Source organism: Macaca fascicularis, chromosome 10, assembly GCF_037993035.2.
Source record: "Macaca fascicularis isolate 582-1 chromosome 10, T2T-MFA8v1.1".
NCBI lineage: Eukaryota > Metazoa > Chordata > Mammalia > Primates > Cercopithecidae > Macaca > Macaca fascicularis.
The window spans coordinates 118860364-118881489 of NC_088384.1; the positions used below are offsets into that span (position 1 = coordinate 118860364).

The window sequence follows — 21126 nt, forward strand, 5'->3', positions numbered from 1 at the left end:
TGTCTTTCGCAGCAGCGACTCCATCTGGCCCCACAGCACGACCGCACGAGGGTCCCGAGTCCGGATCCTCGCAGTACTCGCCACCCCGGCCGCGTGGTTGCGGCGGTCTCGGCGGGGAAGGGGGTCCCCACGCGGGCTGGTTCGCGTTTCGCGTGACCGATGGTGCTCATTGGCCATCTATACATCTTTTTTTTTCTTTTTCCCGAGTCGGAGTTTCTCTCTTGTTGCCCAAGCTGGATTGCAATGGCGCGATCTCCGCTCACTGCAACCTCCGCCTCTCGGGTTCAAGCGATTCTCCTGCCTCAGCCTCTCGAAGTAACTGGGATTACAGGCGCCCGCCACCACGGCCGGCTAATTTTGTTGTATTTTTAGTAGAGACGGGATTATGCCATGTTGGCCAGGCTGGTCTCGAATTCCTGACCTCAGATGATCCTCCCGCCTCGGCCTCCCAAAGTGCTGGGATTACAGGCGTGAGCCACCGCGCCCGGCCCATCTGTACATCTTCTTTGGAAAAATGTGTATCCAAATCCTTTGCCGTTTTATAGTTAGACTGTCTTTTTATTATAGAGTTATATTTATACCTTCTGCAAGGAAGTTCCTTATCAGATACAGGATTTGCAAATACTTTCTCCCAATCTGTGGGTCGTCTTTTCACTTTGCTGATGGTTTTCTTTGAAGCAAAAAAGTTTTCTGTTGTTGTTTGGGTGAAGTGTTAGAACACTTACTGTGCTTTAAAGAGGAACACGTTTTAAGCACCCCCGCACGGGGCGGAGCAGGGCGGAGTCCCCGGCGGGAAGGGACCCGAGGCCTCGGCTGCGCCTGCGCCGACGCCGGCGCGTGAGCCGGAGCTCGTGCCTGGCGAAGCGCGCGCCCGCCCCCGAGTGCGCCTGCGCGGAGCTCGTGGCCGCGCCTGCTCCCGCCGGGGGCTCCTTGCTCGGCCGGGCCGCGGCCATGGGAGAGGCCGAGGTGGGCGGCGGGGGCGCCGCAGGCGACAAGGGCCCAGGGGAGGCGGCCACCAGCCCGGCGGAGGAGACAGTGGTGTGGAGCCCCGAGGTGGAGGTGTGCCTCTTCCACGCCATGCTGGGCCACAAGCCCGTCGGTGAGCGCCCAGGCCGCGGACGCGCGTGGGGGCGGGGCGGGCAACCGGCGGGGCGGGGCGGGGCCTGCGCTCGCGGCACCCGCGCCCCCACGCGCCCCGCCGAGCCCGGGCCGTGACACCCCCGCCACACCCGTCCCGGGACCCCCGCCCCCTCCCACGCGCCCTTCGGACCCCGCCCCGGACCCCGCCCCCGGCCCCTACCCCCGTGACACCGCGAGGCCCCAGCCCGCAGCGCCCCACCCCCACCTCTGCCCCGGGACGCCCCACCCCCTCCCACACACACCACCCAGCCCTGCCCCCCGACAGCCTCTCCGCACCCTGGCCCGCCCCATCCCACCGCGGCCACCCTTGCCCCTCCAGTCCCCAGGGCACCCTATCCCCCCCATCCCCTTTCTCCTTCTCCTCCCCTCTGACCGGTTGTCCCGCCGCCCCTCCTTCCCCCAGGTGTGAACCGACACTTCCACATGATTTGTATCCGGGACAAGTTCAGCCAGAACATCGGGCGGCAGGTCCCATCCAAGGTCATCTGGGACCACCTGAGCACCATGTACGACATGCAGGCACTGGTGAGCCCAACCACCCTCCCTGTGCTGCCCGATGGGGGCACGAACCCACACACCGCTGAGGGTCAGCCTGAGCTGGGCAGAGCAGAGGCCCCTCCATGCCTGCTGGGGTCTGCTGGGCAGAGCCCCCTGCAGTGAGACCCATCCTTAAGGAGGGCATCCCAGGGCTCCAGAGCCTGTCATGGAAAGCACAAACACAATGCTAGCAGCTGGCCAGCTTTTCAGGGGGCCTGCTTTAGACTGGGTGCTGGGCCAGAGCCTCCAGCTGAGACCCTGGGGAGGGAGGGAAGGATGCAGAGGCCCCAGGCCCTTAGGCCCTTGTCAGCCTCCCGGGATGCCCCAGAAGTGCTTTAGGCAGAGGGTGACCCTATCTGAGTCACACCAAGGTGAATTTGGTGGCTTCTGTGGGAGTCAGGCAAATAGAGTCCCAGTCCTCACAGAGCTTGGAGCTGGCAGTGTGTGACGGGCGAGCGCGTTAGCTAGGTAAGCAGGCTGGCCACGAGAGACAGGTGGGTGTTGCAGGCTCTGTGGCAGCAGGAGGTGGTGGGTCCAGGAGTTGAAAGAAGGTGGTGTGCTTGGAGAATGGGGTGGGGGTCAGGGGTCAGGTGACCAGGAGGAGTGGGGACCTGTGCTGGTGGAAGGAGAGTCTGTGCCAGCCACGCTGGACTCAGGGCCACACCAGCCCTTCCAGGAAGACATAGGGGCACCACTGAGGCAAGGAATGCTTGCCGTTGACATTGGTGGAGTGATGTGGGTCTCCTTGTCATAGCTGTAGAAAGGGGACAGAGATGCCAGCCGTGCAGGGGCCTGGCTGTCTGAGGAGAGGAAGGATGCTCAGCCCTAGAAATGCCCTGGAAGCTTAAGCCCCTGTTGCTGCCGCCTCGTGTGTTGAGGACGTTCTGAGCCAGTGCGGCATTTGCACTGGGTGACCAGTACCTAGTGGCCCAGACACAGCTGGCTACTAAGCTCACAAGGTCCTCCCTGGACCCGCTCCTCCCTAGAGCGTATCCATCAGCCATTGAACCCTGGTCACCACCCCTCAGGGTCAGAGGCCCCCTGTCACCAAACTCCCAGCAGCCTCTTGGTTGTGGGAGAGGGCGCTAGGTCCCCAGACACCTCCCACACCGGGATTTGGAGAGATCGGTGTAAATCTATGCCTGTCTCTGGGGAAGACAAACAGCTCCAAGGCCCATAATGTCCCCTGGGGCATGGGTGCTGGCTCAGATGAGCACAGCAGCCCACATGACACTCAGGAAGCCATGTGGGACCGCCAGGCCTTTCAGCCCTAGGACTGTGGCCCTGTTCCTTATTCCTGCAGTGGCCTATGACATCAGTAAGGACTGGGCAAGACCACAGGCTGGCACTTTCTCTGGACCATGACACTTCTGTGTGACTGAGATCTGAGTCTTTCAGACCTTATGAAATACAGAGCCCCTGGAGTACCCCCGAGAGGCTGACCAGCTGGCCCAGGAGATTTTGAGGAGCACAAATGTGGCCTGACTGCCTGTTCCATACAGCACCCAAACTGCCGAGTAGAAGCCCCTGTCTCCTGAATCGCCTCCCAGTCCAGGGCCCTTCCCGCCAGCTCCACTTTTCCCTGGCTCCCAGTCTCTCCCTCTGGTCTGTGTGACCTCAGGAGGGCAGTGCCTGGCAAGCACTCGGGTGGCCCTGCTCCATCTGCTCTTCTTCCTTGCCTGGTTCTGTGCCTGTGGCGCTCCCAACTGACACCCTCAGTGTCCATGGGTTCCTGCCATGTGGATGAGAACTTGAGGTGCCTGCGGCCTTTCCCCAGGGCTGTCACCGTGCCCTCTGCACACCGCCTTGGGGAACGCAGTCTCTTGGTGAGACCATAGGTCGTGGTGGGCAGGCAGGACCCACAGGTGTGCAGTCTCTTGGTGAGACCGTAGGCCGTGGTGGGCAGGCAGGGCCCACAGGTGTATGTCACCAGGGCTACCCGGTCCTCAGGGCCCACCTTAGTGATGCCGGCCCCGGTGGGTCTTCCTGACCCCTGCACGTGCCTCCACTGGTTCTGCCCTCCCTGGGTCTGTCTGAAAAGCCCAGCTGTAGCAGGCACTGTTCACAAAAAGAAGAAATGCCCTTTGCCCATGCCCCGCCCACCGCAGCCTCCAACACAGTGACATGTGCTCGCTGGCTGCTCACCAAGTGGCTCTTACATGGCTGTAGTGGCTTCTTGAAACCGCATCTTCACCCTTGTTTCTTAAAACTCTCTATTTGACATCAGCATGAGTCTGAGATTCTTCCATTCCCGAATCCAGAGAGGAACTTCGTCCTTCCAGAAGAGATCATTCAGGAGGTCCGAGAAGGTGAGACTCGGGAGAGGTTGGGCTTGGGAATCAGAAAAGGCCAGACCCTGGCCAAGGGCGGGGAGGTGAGGGTGAGGACCCCGGGCCTCCAGGGAGGTGTGAGGGTCCAGCGCAGACCCCGCCCCACCTGTGCTTGGGTGGTCTTGGAACCTCCGGGATTGGAGAGGACTTTGTTTGAGAGCAGTGGCTGGACGGAAGCTGAGGCCCGTGTGGGCAGCAAGCGTCGGAGCAGTCCCTGGCCTGACCATCCCCCAGCGTCGGCCACCACCGTGGGTTTTCGGTGAGCGTCAGCTGTCTCCTCCACAGGAAAAGTGATGATAGAAGAGGAGATGAAAGAGGAGATGAAGGAAGACGTGGACCCCCACAATGGGGCTGACGATGGTGAGTGTGGAGCTCACCCTGCCCTAATGCCCTTTGGGGCTCAGCACCCTGAAGCCACCCTCAGGCAGGGCACAGTCAGGTGGGCGTAGAGCCTGCGGTGCAGAGGCCCCGGGCAGGACATCTAGGCACAGGATGGATCCTGCAGTGCCCCCTCCCCAGGAGCTGAGTTCCGGCTCCGTGTTGTAGGCTGGGGTCTGAGCGGTGGTCCCTGCAGTGCCCACAGCAGGGAGGTCCTCAGGAGGACCAGGCCCCTCTGCAGGCCCACATGCAAAGGGCTCCCAGCTCAGGAGGAATCTTTGGGTTCAGAGGGTCACGTGTCAATATGCAGATTTTTTTAACTGAACAGGAAGACAAAAATAAGATTCTGGATATTCTGTTTTCAGCCAAGTGATTTTTCGTTTCTCAGTTTTTTCATCTTCAGGGAGTTTGGGGAAAGCAACAGAAAAATCCAGCAAAGACAAAGAGAAGAACTCCTCAGACTTGGGGTGCAAAGAAGGCGCAGACAAGCGGAAGCGCAGCCGGGTCACCGACAAAGTCCTGACCGCGAACAGCAACCCCTCCAGTCCCAGCGCTGCCAAGCGGCGCCGCACATAGACCCCTCAGTCCTGGCGGCAGCAGAGAAGCGGGTGAAGAGCTGTGGTCACTGACGGGGTCGGCTGGGTCTGAGTGCCACCCCCCAGGCCACAGTGGTATCACCCCAGTGCCGGGAGCCCACACTGCCCACCCTCAGGCTCTCAGGTGAACGTGGCCGTCAGCGGGGAAACGTGTGTCAGCTGGACCATGTGGGACCCTGATGGACCTGAAAGACCAGGATCAATCCAGCTCAGATGTTGAGGGCTCTGAAGCCTCGTTCTGTCTTCTCTGGAGCAGCTGTGGCTTCCCCAGGGCTGCTTGGTGACATGGATTAGCTCTACATGGGCTGCAGCGTTTGGGATCCAGGCTACCTATAGGGGCATCAGGCCAGGGGAAAACCTCGGATTAGCAAGCAATAAAAACATGACCTCACTCTTCCTCAAAGGAGCCACTGGTCTTCCCTGCGTGACTCAGTTCTTTCCATCTGTTTGTCCCGCTGCAAGCCTGTTTCTGCACTGACTGTGACATCAGAACATGGCCTTCCTGTCACCCCTCCGTGCCACGCACTGACAGCCCCCCCTCCACCTGGGAAACTAAGAACTGGATATTTTGCCTCATTCACTTGTACTGTAACAATGTATATAATTTGGTTGGTATTTCACTATTTAATTTTTAAGAAGCCTATTTTACTAGTGTTTTATATGAACAAAGTACTGCAGAAGTTAAACCTGTGTTGTATTTTTTCTGAGATGTTTTGCTTTAAGAGATACTTTTTGCTCAGTTTTTATATGCCAGATACAGAGAATTTGTAGCGGTTATTTTTGTATGATCTAGTAACTTGCAAACAGACCAAATGGGTGAGAGGCGGGACCGTGCAGCTGTCGGGCTGATGAGGAGGAGGTGGCCGCCCCAGTGCTGATGGAGATACCACTTTTGTGTGACTGCGAACATTAAAGCACAAAAAAATCCAACCTGGAGTTGTGTGATTTTCATACCAAAGTGAGTTAACTTTTCCTCCAAAAGGAAGTTTTTATTTTTCCAAGATTTATAACTAAAGCATACACTTAGATGACTTGTTAACATTCACTTGATACAATGTATAAACAAAATAGTAACAGATTCTGAGTGGTTATTTTGTGGACTGTGATAAGCACTTAAAATACAAAATGTTAGGAGGGCAAAACGGTGTGGGCCCTGGTAGGTCAGGCAGGCACCAGCGAGCTCCTTCCTGCTGAAAGCTGCGGCTGCAAGATGAGACCGCTGGCTGGGCCGCAGAGGGAAGTCCAATGTTCCATGTGTGGACAGGGGGACAAGCGCTGTCCTGGCCAGCCAGCGCACCCCAATGTCCAGCTTGACGCTGCTTCTCTGCCAGTGGAGTCTCCTCCACATGGGAACGTCCCTGGCCGTCTGTCCCTGGAATCCTCCTCACCATGACGCAGATCACAAGGCACCCACTAAAGAGGCAAAGCCAGGAATCCCGTGGTGTGATCGCCCCGTGTGGCACCTGGTGCTGGTCTGCACCAAACCCGCTGTTGCTTCTGGGGCAGAAGAGCCCAGGGAAGCTGCTGGTCTGTGGCCTGCCCAAGCTGCACTCCCAGGGTAGGGCAGCTGCCTGGGGGACCCTGTGGGTCCCTTTTCTGTAGAGCCGGGACAAATCCACAGCCCTGCTGTAACAGCCTGCCACAAAGAGCAGGCACCTGGAGGGCCCCACACGCCTAGACCGAAGGACTGAACCTGCCTGGCATTCCTCCACTCACACCCCAAATACTCAGCCCTGCAGCCAGGGAAGGGTGGGGTCTCCCTTTGCTGCCCAAGTGTGCCCCCTTGCCTGTCCGATCTCTCCTGTGAGGTCAGACTCAGGGCTTTGTGCCAGGTCCTGTCCTGGAGTCTCGATCTGGGACAGCAGCGTGGCTCCTAGGTACTCCAGAAGCAGCAGGGGAAAGGGGGACAAACGCTAACACAGGGTGTCACGGGATGGCCAGAAGGAGTCGTACTCTCCACCCAGGCTCACCGTTGTAAACCTCCATCTGAAACTGCATCTTGGGTGACCTGAGATTGTGCTGGGAAAGACTGGTTAATAAATCTGCCTTATCTCGATTACTGTAACATTTTGCTGCACTTTCAGGAGAAAGCGAGAGCCCACAGAGTAAGCCCACTGGGCAGGCAAGCAGCATGCCCCCCGCCCCGGGCCTCCCCTTCTGGACGAGAGGCTGACTGGTTGAAGTCAGGAGCCATGCAGCCCTTATGGACTCACAGGGACTTCCAGGCTTCCTTGTGGGGAGGCCCCGTTCACGCTCTGCTGGCAGGTGGGATGACCACGTCAAATTCACGAGTGTTGGGGCAAGGGTGATGTGGCCTCCAGTCCTGGTCAGCGCTGTACTTACCCCCTCCTGGCCCTAGGGGTCCTGTCTCTAACCTGGGGGCTTTATGTAATGCATACTCCACCATGTCATGTAGAAGGTGCAGACTGAACACAAATCTGAAAAGGAAAACGGAGCTGGCATGAGGCTGACCCGTGCACCGACGCTCAGGTGCCTGCTGCTGTAGAGGCGAGACATGGCACAGTGCGCGCTCAGGACAAGATCTGAATGGGTCAGAAGCCGCCGCTGATGTTGAGCCTGGAAGCCTCAGCAGCGGCTGTGCCTGGGACACCCAGGGCCTGAGAGCACCTGCTGCCTCAGAGACATTTTTCTCTATGGCTGGCAGCTGGGGTGGGGACTCAGTGAAGGCTGAGAGTGGGAGTGATCTGAACTCCCCTGCCTGCCCCACCCAGGGCGACCCAGGGGTGACTGGGAAAGGCAGTTGGGCTCTACTGCTCCCCAAATAGCAGCGAATAAATACTGAGCGGCAGGGCACTGGCAGCGAGGCTCCCTGCTTGGCTGGTTGATTGAGGACAGGGCATGCTTGGGCCAAATCACGTGGCTGCCACTGGTCTTACCTGGAGAAGATATGAAGGCTGAAATCCAAGCCCCGAGCCACACAAAATTCTGCTGGGCTCCTTAGCTGTGAGCAACGCCTGCTCCAGGCACATCACCTACTGCATGTACAGAAACCATTGCCCTTCGTGAGTGCCTGGGAGCTGTGTGTGTGTGTGTGTGTGTGTGTGTGTGTGTGTATGTGTGTGTGTGACAGGGAGGGAGGGAGGGAGCGGGGGGGGGGAGAGAGAGAGAGGGAGAGAGAGAGAGAGAGAGAAAGTGACAGAGAAAGAGAGCCCCTTTCCCCAGCCTCAACAGCAAACCCTTCTGGAATGCCGAGCCATACAGGACGTCACTGAACTGCAGATGACACTCTGAAGAAGCAATGCTGTTGCACAGTCCCCTGCAGCAGCTCCTGCACTTCTTGGATCAGCATGCCCCCGAAATGAGCTCTGCACGCGCACACACACACACACACACACACACATACACGACACAAAAGCAACTAAAGAAGAAATTTGGTGTGATATTTGTAAAGAAGCAATTCAGTGTGGTGATATTTGTAAAACACAAGTTGGGCAATGTCCCTTAATACTCTTTTTAGGGAAGTGGTTCTATATCCTGCCAACAGTAGGCAGCAGCAGGAATGCTGCCCCCTTGGAACAATGTTGTCAGCACCCAGTATGCTTGTCTTTCTGTTTTCTGGGGGCAGTGGAGGGAGCGGCCTGCCCACCCAAGTCTCAGATCATCCAAACCCTATACAACCACCCAGCACCCATCAACGTCCCCATCAGAGCCTCCCCACCCCCACCCCACCATCTATTCTGATGCTGTAAGCAGATCCCAGCTGTAAAGCATCTAACAAGAAGGTCAGGCAGCTCACTCAGTCTCCCTGGGAAACCTGCCCTGGCTATTGCAGTAAGTTGATTTGCAGAAATGTCCAGAGCCCCAAAACTTCGGGGAATCACTACTGTCGTTTTAAGAAAGGGAGATGTATGTCCACAGGTTCCAACCACTAACACCAGTTAGCACCTGCTAACAACGGTCAACAGGTCAGCAAAGATTAGGGCCCAGCGCCCAGAGAGTCCTTAACCTGTACTTGTGACCAGGATTGGAACACTTCCGTTCACGGCTATCCCTGGCACATAGTACAAGGAATGTCACCAGTTCCCAGGTCCAGGCAGCCTGAGGCCTGCCAGTGGGCCTGCAGGGCTAGGAGATGGCAGTGTCCCCTGGGGGCTGGGCTGGGGCCCGCTCCACCTGTCCACCACCATCATTCCAGGGACAACTCTGCCGGAAGCTATCCTCATGGCCAAGTCCAAAATCCAGATTTAGTTTTACCTAAATTTTTTGAAATGAAGTGGTATAGTAGTTACAGAAGAAGTTTATCTGGGTGGTCACTCCTGATTTGTATTCCAAGAGGTCACCAACTTTGTCATGTATCACCAGCAGATGTCAAAGGTGGATGAGCAAGGGACCCGTGGTGCTGGGAAACGGCAGCTGAAAGTGACTGTGCGCTGCCCCAGATCTGCTAGTACTTAGAGAGACGGCCCTGAGGAGGCACTGAACTGGCATCAGCTGTGTTGAACCGTCCCCAGGGTGACCCTCCTGGTGGCCCAGGCTTCGTGTGCTCCTCTCCCCTGAGTGCCTTCTTACAACTGAGAGAAGATGGCGAGAGAAGATGACAGCTTGCCCATGTCATCTTGGTTATATAAGACTTGGCACCCTAGAGAGAAAGACTCCCTTGGTGGCTTCGAAAAGAAAACAGACATGCTTCGCACTGCCTGTGGAGGGACAGGGGTCCGCCAGCAGCTTCCAGGAGCTGAGTAAGGCCCCCGGCCCGCAGCAAAAGGACAGGGACCCCCACAAACCCAGCTTAGGGAGAGAGGCCCCTGTGGACCTGTGGCCCCTCCAGGGGTTATCCTCCAGGGGCCATTCTTCTGATGGGGACATCCTCTGGGGGGATTTCTCTTGGGGGACAGAAATATTCTTGGAAGGGGGGATTATCTGCGGGGCAGGCATCCTCCGGGGAGAGAATCCTGCTGGGAGAACATCATCCGGAAGACATCCTTCCGAGGTACCCGGCTTATCTTCCGGGAGACGGTCCTCTGGGGGGCGGGCAGCCTTTGGGGACATTTTCGGGAGGGAGGATCTCCTAGGGCGGGCATCCTTGCGAGACGGGGTGGGGCGAATCCTCCCGGGTGGGCATCGTGGGGTGGGGGTGGGCGTTCTACGAGGGGCATCCTCCCGGGCGGACGTTGGGGGATTCTCGGGGGAGGGAGGGGCGCCGGGGCGGGCGTCCCGGGGAGGGAGGGGCGTTGCGCGCGGACGCGGGCGGGGCCTGGGCCGCTCCCTCCCCTCCCCCGCCCCGCCCCGCCCCCCGCGCTTCCTCCGCTTTAGGTTTCGCTTCCGCCTCTAGCGCGAGCCCCGCCGCCGCCGAGCATGGACGACCCCGACTGCGACTCCACCTGGGAGGAGGACGAGGAGGATGCGGAGGACGCGGAGGACGAGGACTGCGAGGACGGCGAGGCCGCCGGCGCGAGGGACGCGGACGCGGGGGACGAGGACGAGGACGAGGAACCGGAGGAGCCGCGGGCGGCGCGGCCCAGCGCGCTCCAGGTGCGGCCCGCGGCTCTGACAAGGCCTGGGGTCCCCGGCGCCCCCCGCCTGGCTGCGTGGACCGGAGACCCCCCTCTCCCGGGCGGAGACACCTGGTGTCTCCTGGAGCTTCCGCAGCCCCGGGGACCCCACCCCAGACCGGCCGACCCCGGCCCCAGGGCCCGGCGGAGAAGTGCGGGGGCCGCGCGTGGGTGATAGAGCCTCCCGGGCCCCATCGTGCGTGGGAGCCGTTTCCCCCAGGGGTGCCTCGGGCGCGTCCCGTCTCCGGCCGCCGTGGCCGCCCCCGATGGGACCCCTCCTGCCTCAGGGGGCCCCGATGGGACCCCTCCTGCCTCTTGGCCTCCTGGCGGCCCCTGCGCAGGCCCCGTGGCCTGGGGCTGGGTCTGGAGCCCGGGCCGGGGCCGGGTCTGGCCTGGGAGGCTTCGCTTCTGCACCTGCGGGAGCCCGGGGCTGGCTGGTGGGGCCTTTGCCTGTTACTTTTGTTACCGCCGGGCGCCTGTCAACGCCAGGGTTACTTTTGTTGCTAGCGGCTCCCTGAGCCGCGCTGGGAACGCCGCATTGTCACAGTCCGGTCCCGGTCGGGGAGCTGGGATTTATTTGGGAGCGTCCTTCCAGCTGAGCTGCCCGGGTTGTGGGGCCCGGGAAGTATCTGGAACTCCGAGCCATAGGCTCCGCATGGTTTCTCCCCTTGGCACCCAGCACTGTTTGCGTTTGCGCCTGGCCATGGTGGAGTGGGCAGTGAGAGAGCACGGAGGGGCTGGGCCCTGTCGCCGGGAGGGCAGCTGCCAGGCAGGCTGGGCAGGGGGACGGGGTCTGGCACTGTCCCCCAGGACGGCGTGACCCCTGGGTGAGCTCTGACGGGCTCCCCTCACTGGAGTTCCTCAGGCCACTCTCCTGAAGCGGTGCTCAGAGGCCCTGACCATCCTGCCAGGCGCCTGTGACCTTTGACCTCTTCCCTTCTGCCTCCTGCTGTGGCTTCTGTCCCCAAGCCCCTCCCCTTCTCTTTCGGACCCCTCAGGCCTCCTGAGCTGCCTGTGCTGGACCCTGGCGGGGCTGTTTCACTTTCTCCTGGGCAGTGCCATGTGTGCACCTGTGGGCTGACTGTGGCCACGTGCAGGCAGGACCCAGCCTCCAGAACTGACCCAGGGAGGCTCCCGCTGGCCCCAGGAAGAAGTAGAAACTGATGGCTGGGCCGGTCGAGAGAACCACAGGAGCAGGCCCTGTTGAGAAGTCAGGCTGAGAGGCTGGTGGTGGTGGCTCAGGCCTGTAATCCCAGCACTTTCGGAGGCCTAGGTGATCAGATCACCAGAAGTTAGGAGTCCAAGATTAGCCTGGCCAACATGGTGAAACTCTGTCTCTACTAAAAACACAAAATTAACCAGGCGTGGTGATGGGCACCTGTAATCCCGGCTACTCGAGAGGTTTAAGCAGGAGAATCACCGAAACCTGACAGGTGGAGGTTGCAGTGAGTGGAGATTGCATGAAGCTCCCATCTCCGGGGGAAAGAAAAAGAAGGAAATCAGGCAAAGAGGCAATGCCAGGCCCCAGCCGGAGCTCAGCGGGGAGCCAGGGTATACAGTGGCTGACTGGGCCTCCCAGACCCCCTTCTAGCACTCCCCGGGGATCCTGGGTCCCAGTTGTTGCCCTGGACAAGCACACCCATTCCTGCCCTACCCACCAAGTAGGGCTCAGCCCCAGCCCCCCTACCCTCATCACAAGGTCAGGGCTGTGTCCCAGCATCCTCATCACTAGGTACTTCCAGCCCTTTGCTTAGCCTCATGATGCTTGGCCTGCAGAGATGGGGGCTGAAGGGCTTGGGGCATCAAGAGGACCTGACGTCTTGCTGAGAAGCCATCTCCAGACAGGGCTGGAGGCTGGAGACTCAGGGCCTGACCTCACCATGGCCAGTGAGGTGTGGGGTTGGGCAGGGAAGGGGCATTCATTCATTAGACCCTGCCAGAAGCACCTGGTCCCCTCCTGGGGCTATAGGTGGTGAGGCCACTGCCCCCAAGAACCCAGCCTGGTGACTTCAGAGCACAAAGCAGGGGGAGTCTCCAGGGGCACAGAACAGAGGCTAAACCCAGAGTGGGGGGTGGCCAGCAGGCCTAGGAGGAGGAGAGGGTCAGGGCCACACCCCTGGGGAGGTGCACGTCAGCCAGGGGCCATCCTAAGGTGGAAACCAGGAGTCCCAAGGGGGCCTATAGAAGGAGCAGACCCCTACTTGGCTACTGTAGCCCTCTCTGGTTCTGTGCAGGGTGTTCGGGTACTTTACTGAGCCCCAAATATGCCCCACTGGGAACCCCCGAAAAAGAACCAGGGCGGGAGAATGAAAGGGAGGAGCCGTGAAACCCCCATCCTTTAAAGACAGGCCCGGGCCCTGCAGCCCTCACCACGGTGGGGGCTCACTTGGGGGTCTCCCGTGGGGGTCCTAATCCCATCTTTTCTCTTCCCAGTCCAGGATGACAGGGTCCCGAAACTGGCGAGCCACGAGGGACATGTGTAGGTACCGGCACAACTACCCGGTACGTGCCTGCCCCTGCCCCAGGACACAGAGCCCTCCCCCCAGCTGCTCTTCTCAGAATGTCCCGGCTTCTTCTGGAAGGCCGGCCTGGCTTGCTGCGCCACGGCCACAGTTCTGGGCAGGACCCTGCCTGGGGCACAGCCTGGAAGGCACAGTAGATTCAGAGCCCTGCCCATCCCCTCTCGTGGGAGACCACGGGCGTCCCCCTACCTTTCTGAGCACACTGTAGCCTTGCAAATGTGGCCATAGTGCCAGCCATGATGTCACCCACACGGCACCCCACCCCATGCCAGTCCTGTCTCCTGCGGGTGGTGGTTGTCCTCAGCAATTACCTCCACACCCCTGAATCACAGAAACTCCTGTGCTGCCTTCAGGGTGCTGAGGAGGGGACCTGCCAGACCTGCCAGGCCTGGCCTGGCTGGCGAGATGGGGAAGGGGGGGTCCCTGCCGCTTGGAGACAGCTGCTGTCCTCTGAATGGCCCCCACCTGCACAGTGAGGAGCCATGCAGACTCCTGGGGTCTTGGGCCTCCCCGAAAGGCAAGGAGGGCCCCAGGGCAGCTTGTGTCTGATGGGTCCCTGCTGTCCCCTTTCTCTGGCTCTTCAGGATCTGGTGGAACGAGACTGCAATGGGGACACGCCAAACCTGAGTTTCTACAGAAATGAGATCCGCTTCCTGCCCAACGGTAGGTGCCCCACAACCGCTGGCAGCCGGCACTTCCGTCCTTGCCTGGCGGGGGTGGTCCACTGGGGCCTGGTTTGGGATGTCCCCCCGGGATTACCGGGACCACGGCTTTCAAATAGCGCCACAGTGCCCCCTGGAGGCGGCCAGAGGGACTCCAGGTCCCCCAGCCTGGGATCTCTGCAGAGAGGTGTTTGGGTCAGGGTGGGCTAAGTCTGCAAAGAGCCAGAGACTGAATATCGGCATCTTTTCAGGCCACACGGTCTCTATCAAAACCACTGAGCTCCTCCACGACCTCATGAAAGCCACACATAAACCAAGGAGCTAAGGATGGTTTTTATATTTTTAAATAGTTGGAAAAAAATTATAGAAGCCGGGCCTTGTGGCTCATGCTTGTAGTCCCAGCACTTGGGGAGGCCGAGGCGGGTGGATCACACAGTCAGGAGTTCGAGACCAGCCTGGCCAATATGGCGAAACCCCGTCTCTACTAAAAATACAAAAAAAATTAGCCGGGTGTGGTAGTGCACGCCTGTAGTCCCAGCTACTCAGGAGGCTGAAGCAGGAGAATCGCTTGAACCTGGGAGGCGGAGGTTGCAGTGAGCCGAGATCACGCCACTGTGCTCCAGCCTGGGCAACAGAGCGAGACTTCCTCTCAAAAAAAATAGAACAGTATTCTATGACTTTAATATTATAGGAAATTAAAATGTCAGTGTCAATAAAGTTTCATGGGCACATTCCACACCTGTTTATGCATTTGTCATGGCTGCAACATGAAACAGAGACTGGGTGGCTGCACAAAATACTGTCAGGCCCCCATCTCGGGAGACTGTGCCTGCCACATCACGGGGCTGGCTTCAGCTGGGGGCTTTGTTTGAGGACAGATTTCTGTGGCTGACAGGCCACCTTTTGCGGGAGGCACTGAGGCCCCCTCCTATACAGATAGTTCCTGGTCAAGGACCACTGGTTCCCCCAGAGGGACCTTCCGGGCTCTCACTTGGGTTTGCCGCCAGCCAGCAGCAAGGGTCCAGTTCACAGATGGCAGCAGGGCAAGGGCTGTGCGTTGGAGGAGGGATGGGCAGCCCCGCTGAGCCTGGCACCCTGAAGAGCCTCAGGAGACAGGGACGAGGAGTAGCTTAGGGAAGCTGCTGGCAGCACTGCCTCCCTTTGTCCCCCCCACACACCCTGTCCTCCTGAGCGCGGGCAGGGTAGCTGCCACAGCTGACTTGTCCCCATGGGGCTCCCAGGCTGTTTCATTGAGGACATTCTTCAGAACTGGAGGGACAACTATGACCTCCTTGAGGACAATCACTCCTACATCCAGTGGTGAGTTGGGGAGAATGGGAGGATGGGCGGTGGGGGAGGCTTCGGGGGAGGGGTCCTCCCAGGCAGGAGCCTTCCCCATGCTGCTTCCTGGTGTGACTGAGCACTCCCTGTCCTTCCTGGAAGCTGGTGTCCATATGACACGAATGGACATTACTGGACATGCAAGAGCCACTGAGGGAAGGCTCAGGTCCGTCCCCAGTCTGTGGGCTCTTGGTGACCAGGGGGACAGGAAGGGCTGCACACAAGCTCCCTGAAACAGGAGAGGGGCGGGTCCTGCCTGCCAGAGGGGCAGCCTTGGTGCCAGGAGGCCTCTGTGAGCCTCAAGAGGTGGCCCCTGTGTCCCACTCAGCTGGGGCAGGATCCTGGCATAGTGCTGGGGTGAGCCGCGTGGCAGGCGTCTCGGGGATCCACACTGTAGCCTCCCAAACACAGCAAGCCCTACTTTGGGGACAGCTCTCTGGGCGTTCACAGGGAGCCTCTGCTGGTGTGCGATGTGTCACGAGTGACAGCACGAGAGGGAAGACTTCCGTGAGGAGTAGAAAGGAAGGCCCTGGTCTGCCCGGGGTGGATGGCCGCAGGGCCCCTTGCTGTCTGAGTCACCTCCCCAGTCCTGCTGAGCATGCAGGCTGTGGCTCGTGGCCGCACACCTCCTGTCCTGGGCCCTCGCCCGCTCACCTGAGCTCTCCCACCCGAGCTCTCCCACCCTTGCTCCTCTGCCTAGCCACTCCCTCCTAGAGTTGAGCCTGGGGGAGCCCAGAGAGGATGGGAGCTGCCCCGGGCTACACAGCAAGTACGTGCCTGAGGGCTGGAAGCAGCTCTCCTAACCCCTTGCCTGGGCATCTCTTCTCCTGCAGGCTGTTTCCTCTGCGAGAACCGGGAGTGAACTGGCATGCCAAGCCCCTCACGCTCAGGGAGGTCGAGGTGAGCCAGGCCTTGGCTGTGGCTGGAGGGGGAGATGGGGAGGCCTGGGCAAGCCACGCCTCTTCAGAGACAGGGTCACATCTGACAGCAGGCATTGAGTGCCCCCTCAGGGGCCCCTTGAAAGGCAGAGGTCCAGTACGATGACCTTCCCTCCCCAGTGGTCCTCGCCCCACCAGGCATCTAGAGAAACCTAATCTCCGAGGCTGTTTGTCCCCATGCGGGAGTCTGGGGCAGAGCCCCTGAGAGACCTGGAATGGCGGGATCTGCCTTTCTCACCACTGGTTTAGGCTGGAGTGGGGTCACCCAAGTCTGGAAGCTGCCCCTGAAGGATGCAGGGACTTAGAGAGCCAAGGGGCCCCTCCTGGCGCTTTCCCATGGCCAGCGACTTCCTCTCGGGGGAGGGCAGCAGCCTCGGGCCCTGGCAAGAGCTCGGAGCAGCTCAGAGGAGAGATGAAGACATGAATGTGTCTCTTGTCACTTTACCCTAAAAGTCTAAGTTCAGGCCAGGTGCCGTGGCTCACATTTGTAATCCCCACACTGTGGGAGGCTGAGGCGGGTGGATCACCTGAGGTCAGGAGTTTGAGACCAGCCTGACCAACGTGACAAAACCCCGTCTCTACTAAAAATACAAAAAAAAAATAGCCAGGCGTAGTGGCGGGCACCTGTAATCCCAGCTACCTGGGAGGCAGAGGTTGCAGTGACTGAGATTGCACCACTGCACTCCAGCCTGGGCAACAGAGCAAGACTCTGTCTCTAAATGTATGTATGTATGTATGTATGTGTGTCTGTCTAGTCCAGGCCTCTGAGTGAGTCGGGACCCAAGGCCACCCCCACACTCCCCGAGAGAACCGGGGCTTCAGGGATGGGCCTGAGCTCTCCAAGGGGGTCTTTTCCAGGTGTTTAAAAGCTCCCAGGAGATCCAGGAGAGGCTTGTCCGGGCCTACGAACTCATGCTGGGCTTCTACGGGATCCGGCTGGAGGACCGAGGCACAGGCACAGTGGGCCGAGCACAGAACTACCAGAAGCGCTTCCAGAACCTGAACTGGTGAGGCCCAGCTACTCCTGCCCACCCCCAGCCCCAGCACAGAACAGGGTCACGTCAGGTTCCGGGCAGGTCACAGAGCACTGCTGCAGACACAGAACTCCAGGGCCGCTTGGGCAATGGACCAAGGCCCTGAGCCCCTCCTTGCTGCCTGTAGAGCCAGGCGGTCCCTCCCTAGTAGGGTTGGTGAGAAGGCAAAGAATGCTGTTCCTGCACCTGGGAGGTGGCAGTCCGCATAGAGAAGCAAGCAGGGGTGAGGGAGAATCTGCAGTGGTACAGCCAGCTCTCACAGGGTGATCAAGGCCCCTGTACCCTGGAGGGGCCCCTTGTGGTTCTTGTCCAGCCAGCTCCTCCCCACCAGGGGGACTCGGGGTACAGCCACCCTCTAGGTGATGTGTCAGTATCCCCCCCCAACCCCCATGTGTCTAGGGCCCACAGGCCATTTTCACGGGGACAGCGTGAGTCCTCCCCTGGGCCCAGGGAGGCAAATGGAAAGAAAGACTGGATCGTGGGCCAGGATGGGGAGACTCCCGTGGAGCTGGGTGGGAGTGCAGGCCAGGACAGGGTGCAGCCCAGCAGGAGGGGCCCCGGCCATTGACCTCTGCTGACCTGGATCTCCCACAGGCGCAGCCACAACAACCTCCGCATCACGCGCATCCTCAAGTCGCTGGGTGAGCTGGGCCTTGAGCACTTCCAGGCGCCGCTGGTCCGCTTCTTCCTGGAGGAGACGCTGGTGCGGCAGGAGCTGCCGGGCGTGCGGCAGAGTGCCCTGGACTACTTCATGTTCGCCGTGCGCTGCCGGAACCAGCGCCGCCAGCTGGTGCACTTCGCCTGGGAGCACTTCCGGCCCCGCTGCAAGTTTGTCTGGGGGCCCCCAGACAAGCTGCGGAGGTTCAAGCCCAGCTCTCGGCCCCGTCCGCTCGAGGGCTCCAGGAAGGCGGAGGAAGAAGGAAGCCCCGGGGACCCCGACCACAAGGCCAGCACCCAGGGTCGGACCTGTGGGCCAGAGCACAGCAAGGGTAGGGGCAGGGTGGACGAGGGGCCCCAGCCACAGAGTGTGGAGCCCCAGGATGCGGGACCCCTGGAGAGGAGCCAGGGGGATGAGGCAGGGGGCTACGGGGAAGATGGGCCAGAGCCCCTAAGCCCCAAGGAGAGCAAGAAGAGGAAGCTGGAGCTGAGCCGGCGGGAGCAGCCCCCAACAGAGCCAGGCCCTCAGAGTGCCTCGGAGGTGGAGAAGATTGCTCTGAACTTGGAGGGGTGTGCCCTCAGCCAGGGCAGCCTCAGGACGGGGACCCAGGAAGTGGGGGGCCAGGACCCCGGGGAGGCCGTGCAGCCCTGCCCCCAATCCCTGGGAGCCAGGGTGGCTGACAAGGTGAGGAAGCGGAGGAAGGTGGATGAGGGTTCTGGGGACAGTGCTGTGGTAGCCAGTGATGGCGCCCAGACCTTGGCCCTTGCCGGGTGCCCTGCCCCATCGGGGTACCCCAAGGCTGGACACAGTGAGAACGGGGTTGAGGAGGACACAGAAGGTCGAACGGGGCCCAAAGAAGGTACCCCTGGGAGCCCGTCGGAGACCCCAGGCCCCAGCCCAGCAGGACCTGCAGGGGACGAGCCAGCTGAGAGCCCGTCGGAGACCCCAGGTCCCAGCCCGGCAGGACCTGCAGGGGACGAGCCAGCTGAGAGCCCGTCGGAGACCCCAGGCCCCAGCCCAGCAGGACCTGCAGGGGACGAGCCAGCCAAGGCAAGGGAGGCAGCGGAGGTGCAGGACACAGAGGGGAAGCCTTCTGCCAAATCTGGGAAGCCTTAAGGAAAGGATTCCCCAATGGCGTGTTGGCTCTCCTGGCCCTGCTGCAGGGGCCGGGGCCTCCGGAGCTGCTGCGGGCTCCCCTCAGGCTCTGCTCCGTGACCCATGACCTGCAGTGCTGGCCTCCCGTGGTGGCCACTGTAGCGGCCACCGGAAAGTGCGAGGCCCTCAGGGAAGGCCAAGGCCTGCAGAAGCCTCCTGGCCTGGCTGCGTCTTCCCCACCCAGCTCTCCCCCGCACCCCTGTCTTTGTAAATTGACCTTTCTCGGGTGGAGAGGGTGGGGGGCAGGGCTGCTTTTCTTAGTCTGGTGCCAAGCAAGGCCTTTTCTGAATAAACTCGTTTGACTTTGAGTCTTTGGTATGGACTGGGGTCCTGTTGGGTGGCTGGTAGGGCTGGTGTCACAGCTGCTGTCCCTCCAGGCTCCGGTGGCCTGGCCCGGCTACTGCCTCGCATTGCTCCACCAGGTGCCCGTGGGGGCAGAGTGGTGGCACAGCCCTCCCCACACACCCACTTGGCCACAGTCCCCAGGTGTGCACAGGTGGGCAGGCTGCAGCCTCTCAGAGCCTTTGAAGGTCGGACCGAGGTCCCTCGGCAGGCTTTGCCACCTGTTGAAGATGAGTCTGGGGATTCCCCTGGGGTTGGCTGGGGGCAGTGCTTGTGCATGGTGGGGGTATAGACGAGGCCTTTCTGCCTGCTGTGATCTAGGATGCGATGCTGTGCCTCGGGCAGGCTTGGCAGTACTCTCTGTCGGGCTCCTTGGTTCCCTCAGGTCTGGTGAAGCCAGGTGTGCCCCCTGGGCAGCCCCTCCCTGCAGTCTGGTCTTGTCACCCTGGGCCAGGACCCCCACCCTTCCCGGTTCACCTACATTTCTACATCAGCGGGGTAAGGAGCTTTTGTGGGGCCTCAGAGGAGGGGCCGGACACTTGTCTTTGCTCAGTGAAGGACGAGGCAGACCCAGGGCACCCCTGGGTGGGAGGATTAAAGCTGTAGACCCTGGTACCACTTCAGGGAAAATGCCCAGGTCCCATCTGGTGGCACCGGATACACAAGCCAGCAGTCACTGGGAGGAGATACCCCAGGTTCAATAATCCCCCAGAGCTGGGTGGGGAAGCTGTGGGACCCCTGGTGCCTCAACTCACGTGTGGCTCAGTGAGGGGATTCCTGCCATGGAGGGAAACCGAGGCAGAGGGGGACATAGGGCTAGAAATGCAGTCACTGGGGCAGCACCCAGCAGATTCAGCGTCCCTGGTTCAGGCCGTTGTGGGGCTGGAGTCGGTGGAAATCAGCACCTGAAGTGAGGAGCCCCTGTTGGAGCAGCCCTGGGGGCCGGTGCCTGGTGGTGGGCGCCTGGGGACAGCAGGCAGTCCTGGCCAGCCAACCCGGGCTTCAGGGAGAGTGATGACCCACAACGGGCGGGCAGCAGCTGCGCCACTCAAAGGTGAGCCGGGGGAGGCTGAGCTCTGGCAGCGTCCACCCTCTGCCTAGGATCTGCCTGGAGCTGGGGGTGGTTTTTTGAGGGACTTGAAGGTGGTTCGGGGGACATCAAGTAGGTGTCCCAGGTGTGAGGCGGCTCCTCTGGCCTGAGGTGAAGGCCAGCTGTTTTGTCTCATTTGGATCAGATAGCAATTCTTGCTGACCGCATGCTGGGCATCGTGGGGAGTGGGGTGTGGGGCCAGGGACCAGGGGGGTCACTGAGGAGGGGCTGGCCACAGGGTCATGTTGCCAGGTAGAACTGGTAGGGAGGACTCGTCCTGTCCCCTAGACCCTGGGCTTGGGGTGGGGCTGCTGCTAGGAGCCCCTGAGCCCCCCTGCTGTCTGGGCTGACCTGCTCCACCCACCCCTCCCCCTTGTCAAAAGTCCTCTGTTAGGAAGCTCTGTGCCAGGACGACTTGGACACCTCAGGAGGGTGAGCCCTTCCAGCTCCTCCCCCCTCGCCTGATGGAATTCACACCCCCCCAGTCACCGCTCTCCCCCAGCAGTGAAGGGAGACTCTCCCTCCACTCACTTCACCTCGGGAGAGATTAGAGCTACACTTTATGATTTTGAGACAGGGTCTCACTGTCTTGCCCAGGCAGGAGTGCAGTGGCGCCATCTTGGCTCACTGCAGCCCCGACCTTACGGGCTCAAGCGATCCTCTTGCCTCAGCCTCCTGTGTAGCTGGGCCTACAGGTGAGCACCACCATGCCCAGCCGATGTTTTAATTTTTGGTAGAGATGAGGCCTCCCTCTGTCACCCAGGCTGTCTGCGTCCGTCGGGAGTGCCGCACTCCTGCTGAGCTGTTTTGCACTCACTCCCCTCTCATCCCCTCCTGCCCTTGCTAACTCACAGCATGGCAACAGTCATGAGTCCCCACCTGCCCAGCGG

General features: G+C 60.5%; 2 protein-coding genes across 7 annotated transcripts; both read left to right on the forward strand.

The window, feature by feature from the left end:
- Positions 1–879: 879 nt before the first annotated feature.
- MRGBP (MRG domain binding protein) lies at positions 880–5911 on the forward strand. Of its 3 annotated transcripts, none has more exons than XR_012419610.1 (5): positions 880–1099; positions 1544–1665; positions 3905–3986; positions 4171–4367; positions 4774–5911. XR_012419610.1 is itself a non-coding variant. In XM_005569542.4 (5 exons), the coding sequence occupies exons 1-5, from the start codon at positions 952–954 to the stop codon at positions 4959–4961; spliced, it is 615 nt and encodes a 204-aa protein (XP_005569599.1). In that variant the 5' UTR covers positions 880–951; the 3' UTR covers positions 4962–5911. The 3 variants fall into 3 exon arrangements, 1 of the variants encoding a protein (XP_005569599.1); XM_005569542.4 differs by having other exon boundaries at positions 4293–4367; XR_012419609.1 differs by having other exon boundaries at positions 3905–4367.
- A 3474-nt stretch (positions 5912–9385) lies between these two features.
- Positions 9386–19112, forward strand: OGFR (opioid growth factor receptor). Of its 4 annotated transcripts, XM_074005647.1 has the most exons (9): positions 9516–9681; positions 9838–9932; positions 10275–10474; positions 12933–12996; positions 13601–13679; positions 14920–14998; positions 15853–15919; positions 16816–16964; positions 17586–19112. In XM_074005647.1, the coding sequence occupies exons 1-9, from the start codon at positions 9537–9539 to the stop codon at positions 18763–18765; spliced, it is 2058 nt and encodes a 685-aa protein (XP_073861748.1). In that variant the 5' UTR covers positions 9516–9536; the 3' UTR covers positions 18766–19112. The 4 variants fall into 4 exon arrangements, with proteins under 4 accessions (XP_073861747.1, XP_073861748.1, XP_015285544.3 ...); XM_074005646.1 differs by having other exon boundaries at positions 9386–9932; XM_015430058.3 differs by lacking the exons at positions 9516–9681; positions 9838–9932 and having other exon boundaries at positions 10254–10474; positions 12928–12996.
- The last annotated feature ends 2014 nt before the right edge of the window (positions 19113–21126 follow it).

Coding starts and splice junctions, on each gene's coding strand:
- MRGBP (XM_005569542.4), top strand. CDS start 952: ATGGGAGAGGCCGAGGTGGGCGGCGGGGGCGCCGCAGGCGACAAGGGC. Junction 3,987..4,292: donor CATTCAGGAGGTCCGAGAAG/GTGAGACTCGGG, acceptor TCTCCTCCACAG/GAAAAGTGATGATAGAAGAG. Junction 4,368..4,773: donor CCACAATGGGGCTGACGATG/GTGAGTGTGGAG, acceptor TTCGTTTCTCAG/TTTTTTCATCTTCAGGGAGT.
- OGFR (XM_074005646.1), top strand. CDS start 9,537: ATGACAGCTTGCCCATGTCATCTTGGTTATATAAGACTTGGCACCCTA. Junction 12,997..13,600: donor GGTACCGGCACAACTACCCG/GTACGTGCCTGC, acceptor CTGGCTCTTCAG/GATCTGGTGGAACGAGACTG. Junction 14,999..15,852: donor AATCACTCCTACATCCAGTG/GTGAGTTGGGGA, acceptor CTTCTCCTGCAG/GCTGTTTCCTCTGCGAGAAC.